The 19624-nt window shown below is 61.5% G+C and overlaps 3 protein-coding genes across 3 annotated transcripts; all 3 read left to right on the plus strand.

The window, feature by feature from the left end:
• The first annotated feature begins 1682 nt into the window (after positions 1-1682).
• On the plus strand, positions 1683-5171 carry CTSK (cathepsin K). Its single transcript, XM_051641081.1, has 8 exons — positions 1683-1887; positions 2632-2758; positions 2863-2985; positions 3106-3261; positions 3358-3576; positions 3674-3839; positions 4559-4664; positions 4768-5171. The coding sequence occupies exons 1-8, from the start codon at positions 1883-1885 to the stop codon at positions 4862-4864; spliced, it is 999 nt and encodes a 332-aa protein (XP_051497041.1). The 5' UTR covers positions 1683-1882; the 3' UTR covers positions 4865-5171.
• A 2465-nt stretch (positions 5172-7636) lies between these two features.
• Positions 7637-12731, plus strand: CTSS (cathepsin S). Its single transcript, XM_051641082.1, has 8 exons — positions 7637-7724; positions 8326-8525; positions 8882-9004; positions 9880-10029; positions 10107-10331; positions 11344-11509; positions 11987-12089; positions 12219-12731. The coding sequence occupies exons 2-8, from the start codon at positions 8406-8408 to the stop codon at positions 12316-12318; spliced, it is 987 nt and encodes a 328-aa protein (XP_051497042.1). The 5' UTR covers positions 7637-7724; positions 8326-8405; the 3' UTR covers positions 12319-12731.
• Positions 12732-17778: 5047 nt separating this feature from the next.
• On the plus strand, positions 17779-19535 carry LOC127394910 (A-kinase anchor protein 13-like). The gene is made up of 4 exons (XM_051641217.1): positions 17779-18044; positions 18260-18425; positions 18905-18998; positions 19301-19535. The coding sequence occupies exons 1-4, from the start codon at positions 17779-17781 to the stop codon at positions 19342-19344; spliced, it is 570 nt and encodes a 189-aa protein (XP_051497177.1). The 3' UTR covers positions 19345-19535.
• The last annotated feature ends 89 nt before the right edge of the window (positions 19536-19624 follow it).

The raw sequence follows: 19624 nt of genomic DNA on the forward strand, positions 1-19624 counted from the left end.
AGCTGGACTTGCCCAGGGTGCCCCAGAACCCCCCACCCAGCACTTGGGTGGCCAGACAAGATGAAAAGCAACAACTTCCAGGTTTGTGTCCCCTTGTCCCTGGGGGGGTGACAACCCTGTGATCCTCCTGTGCCCCCCCCCCCCCCAGGATTAAAGCTGTTGGGGCAAAGAAATAAGCTGGAAAAGACCAGATCCCTTGGGAAAGGGTGGCAGCAGAGGAGCAAGGACTGGTGTGAGGGGCTGTAGGGGGGAGCCTTGGCATGTGCCACCCCCCAGGAGGGTCCCTAGGGCTGTCACAGAGTGGTGGGGACATGGGCTGGAGCTGGGGGGGCACGGAGGGTCCTTCCTGCCCCAGGCTGTTGTGATCATGGTTTCAGTTTTGGATCTGAGGGGGGAGGTTCTGTCCTACAGTTGGTTTTGGGTGGGGAACAGGAGCTGAACCCCCTCCTGGGAGGGGCTTGTTGGGGCTCCCTCCTGTCCCAGGAGGTGCAGATGATTTAGATGGAGCAGAGATTTTTACAAGATATTTCTCTTTTTTTTGTGTGTGGGGGTTTTTTTGTTTTGTTTTTTTAAAGCTTTTTGTCTCGTTTCTGCCTCCCCACCACCCCCTCCAGGGACACAGATCCCAGGTGGGGCAGGGAGGGCAGGAGAGGTCCTGGCTGCTCCTTCCCTCCCTCCTCCTTCCTTCCCTCCAGCCCAGCCGAGCTCTGGACTGGTATTCCCAGGTTCTTGGGGCTCTCCAGGTTCTGGGGGTGTTGTGTCCCCCCCTTGGCAGCCACGGGGGGGGGGGGAGGGCTCAGCCCAGCGCTCCTACTTCAGCCTCTGCTCCATCCCTGTCCCCTCTTCCAGGGAATGTGGCTCCCCCCGAGGTGCTGGTGCCCTCAGCTCCATCATGTGTGGCCGAGTCAGGGCCCCGTGCTCCAGGGGGGCAGATGATCCCGCCCTGACTCAGCCCCCCAACCTCGGGCAGGCTGAGCTGGCCCGGGGTGGGGGGGGGTGGGGGGGCTGGTCCCCCTTCCTGGGGACCCCTGTGGGGTGACAGCAGTGACCCCCCAACATCTGCCTCCAGCCTGGCCCCATCCCTCCCTCAGCTCTGCCCCGGGGACGCTGTGTCCCTGTGTCCCCAGGAGGTGCTGGTGGCCCCAGCCCGGCCAGGGCTCTGATGCCACCAGGTCCCAACGGGACCTTCCTGGCAGTGACCAAGGTTTTCTGACGGGTCCCGTCACGAGGTGCCAGTCACCGCAGAAAGCCCCGTCGGGGATGAGCTTTGTCACCCTCCGCCCTCCCTGTGACCCCGCGACGGGACACGGGGGGTGACGCTCCTGGGCTGGGGGCTCCAGGGACAGAAGGGTCTAATCCTGCCCCGCTGCTGCCTCTCCTGAGGCAAAGGGGTGCTCAGCCCTCCCTGGGGGGGAGCAGGGGTCTCTGAGGAGCAGCCAACCACCCTGCTGGGGGGCAGGAGGTGGCTGCGGGGGGAGGTGTTGGGGCAGGAGCTGTTTCCAGGGGGCATTCCCAGGGCGGGAGGTGTCTCCAGGGTGGAATCCCGAGGGCAGGAGGTGTCTCCAGGGTGAGATGTTGGGGCAGGGGGTGTCCCCAGATCCCCCCCCCCCGCCCTGCCCCAGCTCCCCCCGCACCATCACGCGCTGCGGGGCTGGACCCGCGTCTCCCCCGGCCCGTCCCTCCCTCCGCCCGGCGCTGCCAACTTTTTCCAGCCGCTCCTCAACTTCCTCAATCCAGCGGCATAAAGAGCAGCCCCCGCAGCCCCCGCAGCCTCCGCAGCCCCCGCAGCCCCCGCAGCCCCCGCAGCCCCCGCAGCCTCCGCAGCCCCCGCAGCCTCCGCAGCCCCCGGCCCCGCCTGCCTCGACCTCCCACCCACAGCGCCATGGGGTAAGTGGGGTGGGCGAGGGTCCCGCGGGGAGGGGGGACGCAGGGTGACCCCGACGAGGTGGTCGCGGGGCCCTTGGGACGGGGGCTTCTGTCCCCAGGGAAATGGGCCCCGGGGGGGTGGGGGGATAGTGTGCCGTGAGAAAGGGGAAACAGGCACGGGCAGCGAGGGGGGGGGCTGTGGGCTGGTGTCCCCAGCCCTGCTCGGGGGTCTGGTGAGAAAGTGGGTGGTGGGAAGATGGGTAAAGCGAGGGAGGGGGCAGGATGGCTGCTGCACCCCCAAAACTCGTTTCCTCCTGTCCTGAGGCTGCTGGAAAAGCACCACGGGATGTGATGGGAACCAGCTGTTCCCACTCGTGACGCTGGCACCCAGCCAGTGCTGCCCCGGGGGGTCCTGCCCCAAAACAGGGGGGGCTGAGGGGTCTCAATCCCCCCTCAGCCCCAAAACAGGATGAGAATGGGGTCCTGGCCCAAAAGTAGGTGGGTGAGGGGTCTCAGTTCCTTCCCAGCCCCAGAATGGGGGGAGGGGGGGAGGTTGTGGCCCAAAATGGGGTGGGCAGGGACCCCAGTCCCTCGTGGCTCAATAACAGGGTCCCCCACGGCCTGGAAACGGGACCGACCCACGTGTGGTCCCAGCTCTTGGGGGGCTGCAGGGTCCTGGTCCCCCACAGCCTGACCTGGTGGGGGTCCCAGTGTCCTGTCCCCTCTCCAGCCCTCCCGGGCTCAGTCTCTGTCCCTGTCCCCAAGGATCTGGTGGCCCACAGTGCTGGCCCTGCTGGTCCCCAGGGTGGTGGCCCAGCTGCACCCCCAGCCCGAGCTGGACGCCCAGTGGGACCTGTGGAAGAAAACCCACCGCAAGCAGTACAACGGGGAGGTGAGGGGGGACCACCTGGCCCTGGTGTCCCTGGGAGGGTGGGGGGGGACTATGGGAAGGGCCCCCCACCCCCAACACTGTATTTCCCCCCCCCCATGATGCAGGCAGATGAGGTGGAACGGAGGCTGATCTGGGAGAAGAACCTTAAATACATCAACACCCACAACCTGGAGCACTCCCTGGGCATCCACACCTTCGAGCTGGCCATGAACCACCTGGGTGACATGGTGAGTGTCCCCGGGGGGGAGAGGAGACAGCAACAGGGTGGTTGAGAAGGGGGCTGAGCATCCTCGGGTGCTGTTCTGCCCACCAGGGCTGCACCCACCCACCTTGGGCTCCTTCTCCAGACCAGCGAGGAGGTGGTGAGGACCATGACGGGCTTGAAGGTGCCCCGTGGCCACCCACGCCACAACGAGACACTTTATGTCCCCAACTGGGCTGAGAGAGCCCCGGCTGCTGTGGACTGGAGGAAGAAGGGCTACGTGACACCCGTCAAGAACCAGGTGAGCTGGGTGCTCCTGGGGGTGCTGGGGATGGGGGTGTCACCCTGGTTGTCACCCTGGTCGTCACCCTGGTCGTCACCCATCGTGTCCCTGCAGGGCCAGTGTGGCTCCTGCTGGGCTTTCAGCTCGGTGGGTGCCCTGGAGGGGCAGCTGAAGAGGAAGACAGGGAAGCTGCTGAACCTGAGTCCCCAGAACCTGGTGGATTGCGTGGCCAACAACGACGGCTGCGGCGGGGGGTACATGACCAACGCCTTCGAGTACGTGCGGCGGAACCGCGGCATCGACTCCGAGGCTTCCTACCCCTACATCGGCCAGGTCTGGGGGCTGAGGGCTCCACCTGCTCCCCCCCCACCCCCTCCCCGTGTCTGCCACCCCTTCCCCAGCTCACCTGCACCTTGTCGATCCCACCCAGGACGAGAGCTGCATGTACAGCCCCACCGGCAAAGCCGCCAAGTGCCGCGGCTACCGGGAGATTCCCGAAGGGAATGAGAAGGCCTTGAAGAGGGCGGTGGCCAGGATCGGGCCCATCTCCGTGGGCATCGATGCCAGCCTGCCCTCCTTCCAGTTCTACAGCCGAGGTGAAGGGGCTGGGGGGGCCCCCGTGGGGCGGCTGGGGGGAAACTGAGGCACAGCTGGGCGCACCTCAAGCACCACGTTCGGTTCTGGGCCCCTCGTGACAGAATCGCAGGATGTTTGGAGTTGGAAGGGACCTTAAAGATCCTCGAGCTCCAGCTCCCCTGCGTGGGCAGGGACACCTCCCCCTAGAACAGGCTGCTCAGGACATTGGAGGATGACAAGGACCTTGAGGGGCTGGAGCATGTCCAGAGCAGAGCAACCAAACTGGGGAGGGGTCTGGAGAACAAGTCCTACGAGGAGAGGCTGAGGGAACCGGGATTGTTCAGGTTGGAGAAGAGGAGGCTGAGGGGAGAGAGACCTCGTGGTCCTCTGCAGCTCCCTGGGATGAGGCTGTTGGGCTCTTCTCACCATAGGGCTAGAGAAAGTTGCCTTCTTGGGATATTGGGAATATTGGGAAGAATGTCTTGACCCGAAGAGTGGTTGGACATCGGGACGGGCTGCCCAGGGGGTTGGTGGAGTCACCATCCCTTGGAGGTGTTTAAAAACCGCGTAGACGTGGCGCTTCGGGCCGTGCTCTGGGGGGGCTTTTTTGGTCTGGTTTGGCTTTTTTCCTTTTATTTGGGGGAGGGGGCGGGGGTTGATGGTCGGGCTGGGTGCCCTTAGAGGTCTTTTCCAGCCGTGTCAGCCCTGCCGGGGCGTTTAACCCCCTCCCTGTTCCCAGGTGTGTACTACGACGAGAGCTGCAACGGCGCCAACATCAACCACGCGGTGCTGGCCGTGGGCTACGGCGCCCAGAAGGGCACCAAGCACTGGATCATCAAGAACAGGTAGGGCTGGGCAGGGGGCAGCAGGGCTGTGCAAACCCCCCGGGGCGGGGGGGGGGCTGTAGGGCTGCCCAGTGGCTCCAGCACTGCCCTTTGCCCCCCGCAGCTGGGGTGAGGAGTGGGGCAACAAGGGCTACGTGCTCCTGGCCCGCAACGCCGACGCCTGCGGGGTGGCCAACCTGGCCAGCTTCCCCAAGATGTGAGAGCTCCTTCTCAGCCTTCCTGCTCCGGAATTCCAAAGCTGACATCGCTCCAGGGGGAGAAATCTCCCCTCCCTGGAGAAGGGAGACCCCCCCCCAGCCTTGTCTTTCCCGGGGTTCCTTTGCCTTTCCCGCCGCCGCAGACTTGGCCGGTTCCAGAGTCTGATCCATCAGGAGCTGCTGGTGCAAACACATCCCAGAGGTGGAACGTCCCCCATGGAGAGCGTGGATCTGCCTCCTCCCCCCAGCCCAGGGGGGGCTGCAGAGAACGAGACCAATTTATTTTTAAAATAAACACGTTGGGAATGAAGGCCAGGACTGGTTCCCTCTGTGCTGGGTGATGTTCCAGAGCCCAACCCCCCCCCCTCCGTGTCTCCCCAAAATCCCAACTCCCCAAAATGCTCCTTTGAATGAAACCAACACCAAAATGACCTCAGCAAAGCTCGGGGCAGGTCCTAACAGGAAGGGATGGTGATAATTCAGGTCCCTTCCAACCTGAACCTTTCCATGATCCCAAGGTACTTGCTTTAAAATTTAATGCAAAAAAAAGTTTAGACACTTAAAAATAAGGTGGGTTTTGTTTTCCCACCTCCACCCTGGGACCTGCAGCTCCTTGTCCTCAAGACCTGCTGTGAGGGTGGGAAGTTGGTGGAGGAAATGTTTGGGGGTTTCCTCAGAACTGGCTTTTGGGGGAGGGGGGTGGCACTGAGGGGCTGTTCCTGTGTCACTGGGACACGTCCCTGAGGGATCTGAGCCAGGGAAAAGGGCACGGAGGGAATTTCATTCCTGTTTGGGTGGGGAGCAAGGGCGGGTTGTCCCAGGGCTGTCCCAGATGCTTTCCAGGTCCCTGCTGTGACCTGAGCTGCTCCTGGGGGTGACTCACCCCGTGCTGGTCATCGAGCTCCAGGGGTGGGAACAGCGACTGGCTCAGAAAAACAGGTATGGAAAAACCTCTGGAGGCTCCTGGATGGTTCCAGGGAGCTGCCTGCCCGGAGCTTTCACATCCCCATTGGGTTCCTTTGGGTGTGTTTGGGGCTCAGCTCCACCACAGCCCGGGGGGTAAAGGGCCCTTGATTGACCCAACTCAACATGCATCACCCAAACTGCTCCTGCCTGGCTCAGTATCTGGGAATCGTGCTCTGCAGGAACCTCCCAGCACTCCCGGCTGCTGAGTCAGCACCAAGGGCTGGTGGGCTGGGAGAGGGAGATGAAGTTGGTTTGATGTGGGGACCCAGTGGTGACCCCCACCACCACCACCTGCCCCTTTGCCTTCGAGTGTCTGTGAACGTGGTTTTGACCCTTTAAAGCGCAGAAGCAGGAGAACCCAAGTGCTGGGAAAGGGACGTTCCCGCCCGGGTGCATCTCGGGAACAACCCAAACCTGCAGCGTCAGCAGGAACAGGAACCACGAGCTGCAAAACCAGCAGCAAAACAAACCCTGTGGGGGCAGCTCTGGCAGCAAAAGCTCCTCAAGCCCAACCCAGGGCTGGGCTGGAACCCACCAGGTTCCTCCTCGGCCTCTCTGGCCTCGGGAGGATTATTTGATTGGTTTTAATATGCAAACCTAATTCCTACACCTTGGTCTGGGGGTTTCCCTGGGGGCTTTGACTCCCTCCAGCACCAAAAATAAGTGATTTTTGACTCTCCCTGTGCCCTGAGGAGAGTTAGTGACCGAGAAGCAGCCGAGGACGTCCAGCTCTTTTGGCTTGAAGATGCAGATTTGGCTCCTCCCGTGGCTGCTGGAAAAGTGAATTGAAAAAATAATCATTAAAAAAGGGGTGGGGAGACAAAATAGTGAGGGTGGGGGGTGGCAGGGAAGGAGGTTGTTCCCCCCCCTTGCCTAATTTTTTTTGCTTCTTCCTTCTTCTGAAAGCTGGGACACGTGTTCTGGTGACCACAGCCACGTTCAGGAGTGAAGAACCACAGAAACCACCCTGGTGACACCAGCTCTAGTGCTCCCCCCGGGATGGACCATCATCTCCTTCCCCCTCCCCCGGGACTCACCCACTACCAAGGGATGATCCCTGGGGAATTGCTGCCATTATCCAGGCTCCCCTGGTGCCACCCCAGGGGCCTCCAGTCTCCAGCAGCTCCGTGGAAAATGACTCAGCTGCATCTTCAAAGGTCTTAAGATGCTGTTTTGCTTCCTCCTCCTCCTCCTCTCTCAGGAGGTGGTTCCTTGCAGCCATTTTCTGTCCCGTGGGGCTTTCAGGGAGGTGAGAAATGTTCCCTCCCGCCGGGCTGTTCCTGGGAATCCCGGGGCTGGCTCCCCCGGAGCCGGGATGTCCCTTGGCAGCAGCTCGAGGTGCAGTCCTTGTGTCTCCACGCAGCGCTGGGACTGCCCAGCTCAGCACCCCCAGCCCCCCCATATTTCAACCCAGTTCCCCCCGCCCCGTTCTGCCCCACAGGAACGGGAAGAAACGGGATATTTTCCCTCCTGGAGCTGCTCTTGCTCCGGGCGGTCCCTGCGCTGGGACGGGCGCTCGGGTCCGACCCCGCAGCCGCGAACCCCGAGCTCGGCCTCATCCTGCCCCCCCCAGCCCAGCACCGAGTCCCCAAAACACCCAATTCCCATGGGAAGAAAGATGGGGGGGGGGTCCTGCAGCCCTTCCCCGCTGGCAGCCGGGGTCGCGTCCCCCACGGCCCCGTCACCAGCCCCGGTTCCTGCCCAAGTGAAAATGAAATCAGAGCGTTTCCTCATTTCCTGGCTCGTGATTTGCCGGGGTCGCTGCAGCCGCCTCGCTCCGCAGGAGCTCCTGGACCTCCCGCTGCTTGGGGACAACCTGGGGTTGTCCCCAGAGTCCCCCCCCCGCCCCATCCGCCCTGCCCAGGGATCGGTGCCCACCACCAAAAACCTCCCGCAGGTACGTCGGGTGCTCCTGCTCTGGAGCACCCCGGGGGAGGGCAGAGCTGGGGGGAAGTAAAACTGAAGGAGCAACATGTTTTGTGTTGACTCTGTCTCCATTTTGTCTCCAACCTCCTCTGAACCCCCCAGGGGGGTTTGGGCTGCAGGGGAGACCCTGTCCCGGGGGCTGGGGGACACAGGTTGGGTCCAAACAGGAACGATTCTGCTTTTTAAGGGGTTGGAAAACAGAGGTTTTTCCAAGCAGCTGCTCAGCCTCGTGTCACCCACCTTCTGGGGGGGTTTCCTGGGCAGGTGGGACCGTGTCTGGATGTGTCCCCCTGCCTGTCAGTGTCCTCATGGGCAGGGGTTGGGGCTCAAAGACTTTCCCCCCTACCCTGGAGGGACGTTTCCCACTCCTGGCTGGGATTTGTTCCCCTTCCCAGCTCACCAGGGGTGGCAGCAGGAGGAGGGGGCTGGTGGTGCCACCAAGGGCTGCATGTCCAGGCAGGAGCTGGTGGCATCACCTGGTGTGGAAACCCCATCAAGGGCACGTCAGGGTGTCCTGGCCAGGGATGTCATCACCCTCCTGCCTCCCTTACCCAACTGGATTTGTCACCAAGGGGTCAAGCGCGGCTCCAGCTCCGAGCCCTGGGCTCCCGGTGTCCGTGTTGCTCCCACTGTCTGATCCCAGTGGAGCGGGATGAAGCTGCTGGTTTCTGTCACCTTCCTGGCTGTGGTGGCACTGGGACACCCTGACCCTGCTCTGGACTGGCACTGGCAGCTCTGGAAGAAAACCTATGGCAAGGAGTATCGCCACGAGGTACCGGGATCCCGAGGGAGTGGGGTGCTGGGCTTCCAACCAAGGTCCCTTCCAGCCAAGGTCCCTTCCAACCAAGGTCCCTTCCAGCCAAGGTCCCTTCCAACCAAGGTCCCTCCCAACTCCAGCCCTGCTGCTTTGGGTTGAATTCTAGGATCCCAGGTTGGAAAGGGACATCAAGGGCCATCAGGTCCTTGGTGGTGGCACCACAGTGGGTGCTGCTCTGGCGTGACCAACCATTGCAGTGGGAAGCAGACCCTGGTTCCCAGGAGGGGTGGTTTGGTGGGGGCTCCTAACCACCTTTTTGAGGGGTGGGATGGGGTGAAACGGGGGCCCCAGGAGGTTGGGTTTGGTTTCAGGTGGAGGAAGGGAACCGGCGCGTCATCTGGGAGAGGAACCTGTGGCTGGTGACGCTGCACAACCTGGAGCAGTCCCTGGGGCTCCACTCCTACCAGCTGGGCATGAACCACCTGGCAGACATGGTAGGTGCTGCCCAGGAGGGGCTGGTCAGGGCCTTTAATTACCAACAAGGTCCAGTTAACAAGGAATAGAAGTGGGTCAGGGGTGGGAAACCAGCCAGGAACCCTCCTCAGCCCATCTTCTGCTCGTGGCTTCCAGCCCCCATGGACAAACTGCTCCAATGTCCCTGGGTTTGTGAGGGAACAGCTCCTGAAGGTGGCACTTGGGTGTGGGACCTGGGCCCCCTCATTAGAGATGTTTGCAAACTGTCCCTCTCTGCTGTCCCAGGGTTGTGGTGTTGGGCAACACCAGCTTGGAGGGATGTTGGGTTGAGCTTCCTGTGTCCTTTTTCCTGCCCTTCCCGGTGAAAGGCTGGAAAGTAGGTGTAAAAAAAAGAAAAAGCCAAAGATTCCCCAAACCTGTTGATTCCTGGAGCTCAGAGTGTCCCACCTGCCTCACACCCAGGGTAGGACTCCCCAGAGACAAGGACATCATGGGATGGGTTGGGTTGGAGGGACCTGAAAGATCATCCAGTCCCACCCCCTGCATGGGCAGGGACACCTCCCACCAGCCCAGGCTGCTCCAAGCCCCATCCAACCTGCCCTTCAACACTGCCAGGGATGGGGCAGCCACAGCTTCCCTGGGCAACCTGGCCCAGGCTCTCCCCACCCTCACCCTCCACAATTCCCTCCTCATCTCCAACCTCCAGCTCCCTCTCCCAGTTTCCATCCCTCCCCCTCATCCCATCCCTCCCTGCCCTTGTCCCAAGCCCCTCCCCAGCTTTCCTGGAGCCCCTTCAGGCACTGGAAGCTGCTCTAAGCTCTCCCTGGAGCCTTCTCCTCTCCAGGCTCAACACCCCAACTCTTTTTCTTTTCTTTTTCATTTCTTTTTCCACCAGACCAGGAAGGAAGTTGAGGCTCTGCTAACGGGGCTGAAGGTTCCTCCTCAGCTGAAGGTGACCTCCCAGCACCGACGGCAGCTGGGCAACCCAGTCCCAGACACGATGGACTGGAGGGAGAAGGGCTGTGTCACCGAGGTGAAGAACCAGGTGAGAAGTTCTCTCTGGGCCTCTCCAGGTCTTGGCTCCACGGGGCAGCAGCTGAACATCCCCGGGGCTTTTCACAGGGTTCGTGTGGGTCGTGCTGGGCCTTCAGCGCCGTGGGGGCCCTGGAAGCCCAGGTGAAGCTGAAGACAGGGAAGCTGGTGTCCCTCAGCCCCCAGAACCTGGTTGACTGTTCCACCATGTACGGGAACAAGGGCTGCAGTGGGGGCTTCATGACCAGCGCTTTCCAGTACATCATTGACAACGAAGGCATCGACTCGGATGAGTCCTACCCCTACAAGGCTGAGGTAGGTCTCAGAGCTCCACAACCTGTGGAACCTACAGAGAAACACGTGGAACCTGCAGAGAAACACACGAGGATGGAAACCATGTGGGGATTCATTCTCCTCCCCTGCCCGGACACCCTTGTCCTCTCCCACTGATTCCCTTCTCTTGGTTTCCACCAGCCTCGTGTCACCTTCTCAGCCTTTGCAGCTGATTCTTTCAGGCCCAGGGAAAGGACCTTTAGACTTTTGGTTTTCCCCCCCTGGTAGGTGAATGACTGGGCTGGGAACCAGAATTTCCACATGTTTAGTTCTACGTCAACCATTGGGCAACGTGCTCCGTGGCAGGGAAAAATGGGACAGGAATCCTGGGCCCTGCTCTGGGCTCTCCCTGTTGCTCCATCTTCTGGAAAACGGGATGTTGATGTTTCTGCCATCCTGGTGGGCAGAGGGAACAATGGGTTAAGTTCAGACTCTTGGTTTTCTCAAAAGTTGCCCCAAAGAAAAGCTCTCTGAGGACTGGGGGGGTCGTGAGGGAAGAACCATCAGAAAATAAAGATCCTCTTGATGGCCGAGGATGAGAGATGCCCAAAGTGACTCAGGGTCCTGAAGACATGGTCTGTGGAAAGGGGTTCAAATAACCATGACTCCATCCAAGACAGAAAAGTGGATCAGAAGTCCCCAAACCTGCAGCTTCAGAAAAGAAGAGATGAAATACGGGTTAAACATCTTGGGGTGGGGAGGATGAGGAAGTGAGAACAGTTTCTCTAGGGAAGTGATGGGGCTGTTGTCCTCAGAGGGTTCTAGAAAAAAGGCAGAAGATTCTGTTGAAATGGTTTGGCTGCCATTTTGGGGGAGTTGAGGTTCTCCAGGTCCTTCCAGCCACTTTCCATGGATCCCCACATGTAGGAAAACGTTGGTCAAAGAAACGTGAGGGATGGGGTGGAAAAGGGCTGATAGAAAACATCTGCCTGAAGGTCTGGAGATGCTCCTGGTGGATTCCTCAGGCTCCTCAACTCCCCCTTGTTCCCACCAGAATGGGACCTGCCAGTACAACGTGTCTGCCCGGGCTGCCACCTGCTCCAGGTACGTGGAGCTGCCCTACGCCGATGAGGAGGCCCTGAAGGACGCGGTGGCCAACGTTGGACCTGTCTCCGTTGCCATTGATGCCACCCAACCCACCTTCTTCTTGTACAGGTCAGGTACGTCCTTTCCCCCTTGAGATCTTCTTCATGGCCTTCTGGGTCTTTCTGCACGTAGAGCTTAGGGAGCCTGGGGGAATTTGGGCAAGTTGGGGCTTAATTCCAGGCTGGAGGTGTCAATGTGGCTTTGAGAACTGGGAGAGGGAGCTGGAGGTTGGAGATGAGGAGGGAATTCTGGAGGGTGAGGGTGGGGAGAGCCTGGGCCAGGTTGCCCAGGGAAGCTGTGGCTGCCCCAGCCCTGGCAGTGTTGAAGGGCAGGTTGGATGGGGCTTGGAGCAGCCTGGGCTGCTGGGAGGTGTCCCTGCCCGTGCAGGGGGTTGGATCTAGATGCTCTTTCAGGTCCCTCCAACTCAAACAATTCTATGGTTCATGAATGTGGCAAAACCTGCAGTAGTGACGCTGCTGAAGGTTGAGGTTGGCTCCAAGATGAGCTCTGGTGGCCTGAGGACACGTGTCCCAACTCTTTCTCTTGCCCAGGGGTGTACGATGACCCCCGGTGCACACAGGAGGTGAACCACGGCGTGTTGGCCGTCGGCTACGGCACCTTGGACAACAAGGACTACTGGCTGGTGAAGAACAGGTACAGGCTTGACTATCCACCACCAAACCCACCACCTGTGTCCTCTCCAGCTCATGGGGGGGAAAAAAAAAAAAAAAAAAGTAATTTAATTTTCCTCCTTTTCTGACTCCTTGTTCCCTCTCCCAAAAGCTGGGGTGTGCATTTTGGGGATGAAGGCTACATCCGTATGGTGAGGAACCAGGAGAACCATTGTGGAATCGCCAGTTATGCCTCCTACCCCCTCATCTAGATGGACCCAGAGGCTCTGGAGCATTGGTGGCTTCACCACAGCCACTGGCCAAGGGCTCTGCTGAAGCCACCAACTCTCACGTGGATCTACTGGCTTCAAGAATCATTTTCTGGCTCTGGGAGCAACGTCCTTCAGTTGGCTCAGCCCCTCCTGTGGCTTGGGAGGGAGACCTTTCCACGGGAGGATTTGGGAATGTGATTTACAGGCACCAAGTGACTTCTTTTTTTTTTTTTTTTTGGGGGGAAAGGGCTTTTTCAGAGTAAAACTGTGATATGGATGGTTCGAACAGAGATGGTGGGACCTTCTCTCCAGCTGAGGGTTGGGTCCTGCCCTGGGAGGTGGATCTCATGTGACGTTGATGGAATTTGCAGAATCTCTTTCAAAAATAAAAGACTGATTTCGCTGTCCCAAAATCCAAAGTTTGGTTTCTGGACGGGTGGTGGAAGGAATTCCAAGGGGGGGCTTTCCCTCCCTGGCACCCAGCCTGAGGACCTCCCAGAACCTCCCCACCAAGGGATGTTTCTCTCCAAACGATGTCCACGGGGTTGGGAATGGAGGTTATGGACCATCTGGGGAGAGAAAGGAGCTGATCCCCGTGGTGAGAGGTTTGATGTAAGTGCTCCAGGTGATGATGCCCAAAGAAAAAAGCTGGAGCTTCAGCTCCATCACACCCAACATCTCCAGCCTCCAGCTCCAGGGTTTCCAACAGGGACAGCAAAGCCCCTCCCAAGGAAGAAGCTTCTTCCCGAAACCTTTGGCTTCACCACCTCCCTTCACACCTCCAGAGTGTCCTACAGGCTTTCAAAAACCAAACTCCTGGTTTTGTTTCAGGGGAACATCCCAGGGAAGGGTTTGTCCGCGGGCGCTGGGCTGGGCGGCCACTGCCACCTTGGGGGAGGTGGAGGAACTGGAGAAGTCCCCAGCTGCGAGGTGACAGCCAGGATGTCCACAGCTGGTTTTGCCCTTCCCAGCTCTCCAGGTAGGTTATTGGTGGTGGGGTTTTTTTTAACCCTTTTGCCTCCTACAAACCTGATCGACTGGAGACACCGACTGCCCGAGATCTCTGTGGACCACAGAGCTCCTGTGGCTCCAGCTCTGCCCTTGGAAAAGGACCAAAACCCATCGTACACTCCCCAAAACCAGCAACCAGAGAAGAGCTGATGGGTCAAGAACCTCATGGAACGCAGTGGGAAGAAAACAAACATCTTGACGTAACACAAACTGGGAGGGAACTGGAAAAGAACTGGGGATATGGGGAGGTTTCTCACAGGTACTGGGTGGGTAGAGGTCTCAAAGGGCTCTTGGGGGTCGCGGGGTGCTCAGCAGGGTTACTGGGAGGATCTCAGGGGGTTCAGGGGGGTCCTGAAGAACACTAGGGTGTGCTGGGGTGCTCAGCAGGGTTACTGGGAGGCTCTGGGGTGGCCTCAGGAGCTCTGGGGGTTTGGGGAGGGTTTGGGGGTGTGTTTCTCCGGAGGACAGGGTGGCAACGGTGGCTCAGCTCAGGGACCCATCGTGGTGCTGATGTTTGGGCTGAGTGGTGGCCCTGGTGGCACCATCCATCCCCGGTCACCAGCCCATTGGTGGCAGCAGCCGAGAATTCCGTGTTGGTGGGTGGAAACCCCGGAGCCAACACTGGGCTTTTGTTCCCAGCACAATGTTTCCAGGCTGGGATTCCTCACCCCCTCATCCCAACCTTCCCACCACTGCTCCCACCCTTCGCTTCTCCCGGCCAGGATTGGGGAGACAGGCACTGGTTGGTGCCTGAGATGGTGTCCCTGGAAGGAGCTGGAGCTTTGGGAAGCTTTGGGAAGCTCTGGGCTGCCCACCTGGATGTTCCCAGCACTGGAGGTTCCCTGAGGGGTGAAGCTGCTCCTGCTGCAAAACGTCTCCGTGTCTGTGGAACGAGGTGAGGGATGAAGGTCCCAGCAGACCCAGGCTGGGCCCTTGGACTGGGGGGTGGTGGTGGGACATGGGGGTGAAGATAAGTTGTCTGAGGTTGGGTCTCTCTGCTTTGAGTCCCCCACGTCTGTGGGACCTGGTGAGGTGTGTCCATGGGTCCTGAGGGAACTGGTGGATTGAGTTGGTAGAGCATGACCCATCGTGTATGTCATAAGTGTCATATCCTGGAGAGGAGAAGGCTCCAGGGAGAGCTTAGAGCAGCTTCCAGTGCCTGAAGGGGCTCCAGGAAAGCTGGGGAGGGGCTTGGGACAAGGGCAGGGAGGGATGGGATGAGGGGGAGGGATGGAAACTGGGAGAGGGAGCTGGAGGTTGGAGATGAGGAGGGAATTGTGGAGGGTGAGGGTGGGGAGAGCCTGGGCCAGGTTGCCCAGGGAAGCTGTGGCTGCCCCATCCCTGGGGGTGTTGAAGGGCAGGTTGGATGGGGCTTGGAGCAGCCTGGGCTGGTGGGAGGTGTCCCTGCCCGTGCAGGGGGTGGGACTGGATGAGCTTTCAGGTCCCTCCAACCCAAACCAGTCCAAGATATTTGAGTTGTGCTGGGGACACTGGTCAGGGCTGTGGCAGGTGCTGAAGGAGCCCCAGCCCTGAGGACACCTGGGGAAGAGGTCCCAGCTCCAGAAATCCCTCGGAAATCCGATGGGATCTTGGTGCCTCGGGTCCTCCTCACCTGCAGAGCCACAGGGCTTGGAAACCAGGAACTGAAATGGCCACTGAGCCTCAAAACCAGTTTGTGAACTGGGAGAGGGCTGTCCCCGGAGCCGGGGGGACTGTTCCCATAGGAAAACCAACCCTAATGGTTTCAGGCAGATCCCTGGAGGTTGTTTTTGGAGCCGGTTTCTGGCCCCGCGGGGCAGGGCAGGGCAGGCGGGGCCGTGCCAGCCCCGGTGTCACCTCCCACAGGTCACCGGTGTCACCGTGTTTGTTTAACACGAACCCCATCCCGGGAGGCGAAATCCGGGCCCTGAGGAGCAGCGGGAGCCGGTGCCGCGGGACAGGCTGGTCCGCTCGGGTTTCTTTCTTTGTCTCCCTCAGGAAACGGCGCCGGCCACGCGTTTGCCTTGATTGCCCCTCGATTGTGCGGGTGCGTGGGGTGCCCACCCGCGGCAGCGGCTGCGGGGGCTCCCCGAGCCCCTCGGGGGGCTCTGGGGGGGCTCTGGCGGGGGGTGAACGGTTGGACCCGGCTGCGGGTGCTCCGGCTCCTGTTGGTTTTTCCTGGGAAAGGCGATCCCGCCGGGATCCGGATGTGTGGGGCGGTGAGAGCTCCGCGATCCTTCCGGCATCGCCCGCGGGCTCCGGGCACCGGCTGCCAAGGGCGAGCGTGGGGCTCGTGGGGCTCAGCCCCACGGCCACGGGGGGGGGGGGGACGGGTTCAGGGCTCAGCCCCACAGCCGTGGGGTGTGAAGGGGCTCAGCCCCACGGCAGAGGGGCTGCGTGGACAGGGAGGGCTCCATGGCCGAGCCTGAGTCACCTCTGCCCGCCCTTATCGCAGGTTGTGGGTGCCCGGCCCTGCACCCCCCATGCCCTGCACCCCCCGCACCCACCCCCGGGTCCCAAACAACCCCCTCCCCGCCCCCACAGCTCCCACCGGCGGCAGGTTCTGCCGGGTCGGAAAAATGAGAAAGGACCCCCCCACACACACACACACACACTCTTGGGAGATGGGGAAACTGAGGCACGGAGTGATGCTCCCTGCCCGAGGGTGCTGCGGGCTGGCCCAGCTCCTGCCCGTCCCCCCACCCGGGGATGGATCATCCCGAATTCCCCGCGCTGCGGTGGGAAACATTCCCGGGAGGCAGGAAGGGGCAGCTCAGCCCCCCGAGGGGCTGCATTTGACCCCCTAAAACAGCCGGAGTGGGGAGGAGGAGGGTGCTGGGGGCACCCACGGGGGGCAGGGAGGAGGGGTTTGGAGTGTGATGAGCGGTGGCCGTTCTCAGCAGGGAGCCGAGGGGCTGGGGGGGTGTGTGGGGGGGTGGCCCCTGTGTCCCTGTCCCCTGTGTCCCTGTCCCTTGTGTCCCTGTCCCCTGGCTGGGCTGAGCGCAGCTGTACATATCAAATCTATAATCAGTATAATACAATATAATACGAAATGAGATACTATGATATGGATGCGATCACATCATATGAAATCATATGAAATTATATTCTGTAAATTTGTATCTCTAAGGCGCCCATCACCGTGTTTGACAAACGCCCTCAGGGGGGCTCTGAGGACCCCCAGCCCAGCTGCTGCTCACCCACTGTTTTTGGGGGGATCTGAAGCACAAATGGAGACCTTGAGGCAGTGACCCGGGGCAGGACACGCGTGACATGGCCCCGCGGAAGCTGCTGCCGTCGCTTTGACTTCTTGTGGTCGGGATTTATTCCGGGGGATGATCCAGGATCCCGCCCCGTGTCCTGCCTGTTGGATTTACACCCCGAGACCCCCCAACTCTTTTTGTGGCTCTAAACCGGGAAGCTCCCGGACACCGGCAGGGACCTGGCAGCCCATAAAGTCCCCTGGTCACCTTGTGTGTCCCCAGGGAGCGCTGTCCCTGCCGGTGTCGGAAGTGTCACCGAGCGCTCAGCCCCTCTTATTTATCTGTGTTCTCGCTCTGCTCCGGCCCGGACAGACAGGGAGAGGAAAATGGTTGTTTTTTTTAATATCAGCTGACTGGGCTGAGAGTGTGAAAACAGGAAAACGCCTGAGCTCATCCCGGTCCCTCCCTGTCCCCAGCGGGGCTGGCCGGGGGGAGTTGCCCACCCGGGGGGCTCGGGCGCGGTGGGATGAGTCGGGCCCGGGAGGATGCGCCGGCTCCGGGCACCGGTGTCGGGATTTGGGGGTTGAGGGGAGGGAGGGGCTGGGTGGCCGGGGTTGGGGAACGGGGGAGGGGGTTGTTTCATGAGGGGGTGACACGGTCCAGGTGGAAGGACGGGGCTTGGAGGGGTGGCAGATGCCACCAGATGGAATCCGGGTCCCCAAAACGACTTCAAAGCAACCTGAGCATCCTCCGCTGGGGGGGGGGGGCGGCTGCTCCGAGGGGGGGTGGAAATTTAGAACGGGGGGGGGGGTCTGGGTGGATGAGCTGCATCTTTGTGGGGGTCACCCTGGGGTGATGGCTGGGACCCCACCTCCCCTCGGCCCCCCTGGCTGAGGAGCCACTCTCACCCCAGCCAAATTCCTGGGAGCTTAATGAGTAACTCGGCCTCGAGTGGGGGTTTCGGTGCCTTCTCGCCCCCCCTGGCCGTGTTTGTGCAGGGCTGGGGGGCGAAGGGGGGGGACCCTCTTCATCACCGCGCCGGCGCTGAGGGGTCGGGGGCCCCCGGCTCGGGGGGAACTCGCCTTTAGGGCCGTCAAAAGCCCCCGAGGCCGGTTCCAGCTCTGCGAGAGGCCGTAAAAACAACCTGAGGGAGGTTGGGGGGGGGGTTCTGCAGGGCTCAGCTGAGACCCTCCGAACTCGTTTCATGCCACGGCCACCCCCGACGCCTCCGCTCCTCCCTCCCGCAGCCTCCGGCCCTGAGCGGAACATGGAGGGTCCCGACACTTTCCCGGGCGGTGGCACCGGGGGGGTCCTGGGGCAGAAGCGTCGCTGCATGTCGGCGCTGGAGCCCGTCACCAGACCTGCCGGGGACGAGGAGGAGGAGGAGGAGGAGGAGGAAGGCGGCTTTCGGGGGGTGCCCCTGCGGCGATCCTGTGCCCTCCGGACCTCCATCCGCTCCCGGGATCCTTTCCGCCGGCACAGCTGGGAACCGGGCAAGGAGCTGCGGGGGATCCCCGGCTACGACCAGCTCAGGTATTGTCACCTGTCCCGTGTCCCCGAGCCCCCCCCCCGAGCCGGAGCCTTCCCTCCGGCATCCCCAGGGCCGAGCACCCCTTGTCCTGACCCGGTGGGAACACCCCGAAACCGGGTGCTAGAGCAAGGGGCTCACCCCAGGGGAATGGCGAGGGGGGGTCCCGGTTTGGTGGTCCCTGTGTCCCCTCCCGGCTCAGGGTCTGCGTCTACCCCAGCGTGAGTCTCAAAGGGCTGAGCCCCGAGGACATCGGCTCCAGCGCGGAGGGGCTGGGGGGGCACCGGAGGGACCCCCGGAGAGCCCCCCTCCTCCACAGCCGTGACGACCTGGAGTCGCTGCTCTCCCAGGACGAGGAAGACGAGGCCGACGTGCAACGGGCACAGGTAGGGACCCCCCCACCCTCCTCCTCCTCCTGCCACCCCAGGGTGCCCCATCCCGCAGCACCCACCTGCACCCGGGGAGAGGGGATCACGATGAGTCCCCAGGAAAGCCTCATCCTGGGGGGCTTGGCCTGGTATCGTGCTGGAGGGCTTGGCCACCATCCTGGGGGTCCTTGCCATCATTCCAGGTGGCCTCGTCATCCTCCTGAGTGGCTTTGCCATCACGTTGGGTGGCTTTGCCCATCCCCCTGGGAGCAGGAAGCCTGTTATCCTGCAGGATCAGCTTCGTTTTGGGAATCAAGATGGGAGGGGGGGGGCGAAATCGATGGGCCGGGGGGGCAGGGGGGGGCTGGTACCGGGCCGGACCCGGCTGCTCCATCCTGGGGACCGGCAGCTGCCCCGTGTCACCCTGCCGAAGGACAGGCAGGGGTGGCAGGGACAGGAGCCGGTGTCCCCAGGGCCAACGCTGTCCCCGCTGGCAGGAGGACGCGCGGGAGCTGCCGCCGTGCCGGGGCACCGGGGGTCTCTCCAAATCCGCCTCTCTCAGCATCATCGACAGCTTCCCCGACCCCGACGGTGAGTTGTGGCACCCGCGTGTCGTGTGTGTGTGTCCCCCGGGCAGGAGCGGGGTGACAACCCCCGCTGCCCGCCCAGACCTCCCTAATAACCACCCAAAATCAATGGCCCTGACGCCGAAGTTAATTATTTCTCATCTCCCCCCCCGGTGCTTCCCTGGCCGAGGGGCGGTTGCTCCATCCCCCACCCCCTCCCCGACCCCCCCCCCCCCCCCCCGCCCCTTCAGCCCCTTTTAAAATGAATTTGTATTCATTTAATGAATACAATTAATTTTACAATTATTTTTTCTTTTGCCACTGCAGAAATTTCCCCCTTCTCCTCCCGGCAGAGCCTGGTCAATGGGTGAGTTTGGGGGGGGCAAGGGGGGCGCGTTGTGTCGCTGTGCCCAGGGGAGGTTTGGAAAGGGAAAATTTGGCCCAAATTGGGTTGTTTTTTTGGTTTGGTTTGGTTTATGGCTGAGGGGACAGGGACGGCGGGGTGTGACGGGGTCGGGCTGAGGCCTGACACACTTCACTCACTCCCAGGGGTGGTCAGGGTGGAGGGGACAGTGTGTGTGTGTCCGTCCCTCCCTCCACGGGATGTCCCCGCTCCGGGCGGGTGACACGGGGCCCCCTCTGTCCCAGCGC

The sequence above is a fragment of the Apus apus genome, chromosome 27 (assembly GCF_020740795.1).
Source record: "Apus apus isolate bApuApu2 chromosome 27, bApuApu2.pri.cur, whole genome shotgun sequence".
Lineage (NCBI taxonomy): Eukaryota > Metazoa > Chordata > Aves > Apodiformes > Apodidae > Apus > Apus apus.

What these genes read in the sequence shown, in the direction of transcription:
- CTSK (XM_051641081.1), top strand. An exon ending in TGAACCACCTGGGTGACATG is followed by an intron (nt 2,986 to 3,105) that starts GTGAGTGTCCCC and finishes CTCCTTCTCCAG; the next exon opens with ACCAGCGAGGAGGTGGTGAG. An exon ending in TGACACCCGTCAAGAACCAG is followed by an intron (nt 3,262 to 3,357) that starts GTGAGCTGGGTG and finishes GTGTCCCTGCAG; the next exon opens with GGCCAGTGTGGCTCCTGCTG.
- CTSS (XM_051641082.1), top strand. Translation starts at nt 8,406, where the DNA reads ATGAAGCTGCTGGTTTCTGTCACCTTCCTGGCTGTGGTGGCACTGGGA. An exon ending in GCAAGGAGTATCGCCACGAG is followed by an intron (nt 8,526 to 8,881) that starts GTACCGGGATCC and finishes GTTTGGTTTCAG; the next exon opens with GTGGAGGAAGGGAACCGGCG. An exon ending in TGAACCACCTGGCAGACATG is followed by an intron (nt 9,005 to 9,879) that starts GTAGGTGCTGCC and finishes TTTTTCCACCAG; the next exon opens with ACCAGGAAGGAAGTTGAGGC.
- LOC127394910 (XM_051641217.1), top strand. Translation starts at nt 17,779, where the DNA reads ATGGAGGGTCCCGACACTTTCCCGGGCGGTGGCACCGGGGGGGTCCTG. An exon ending in CCCGGCTACGACCAGCTCAG is followed by an intron (nt 18,045 to 18,259) that starts GTATTGTCACCT and finishes CGTCTACCCCAG; the next exon opens with CGTGAGTCTCAAAGGGCTGA. An exon ending in CCGACGTGCAACGGGCACAG is followed by an intron (nt 18,426 to 18,904) that starts GTAGGGACCCCC and finishes CCCCGCTGGCAG; the next exon opens with GAGGACGCGCGGGAGCTGCC.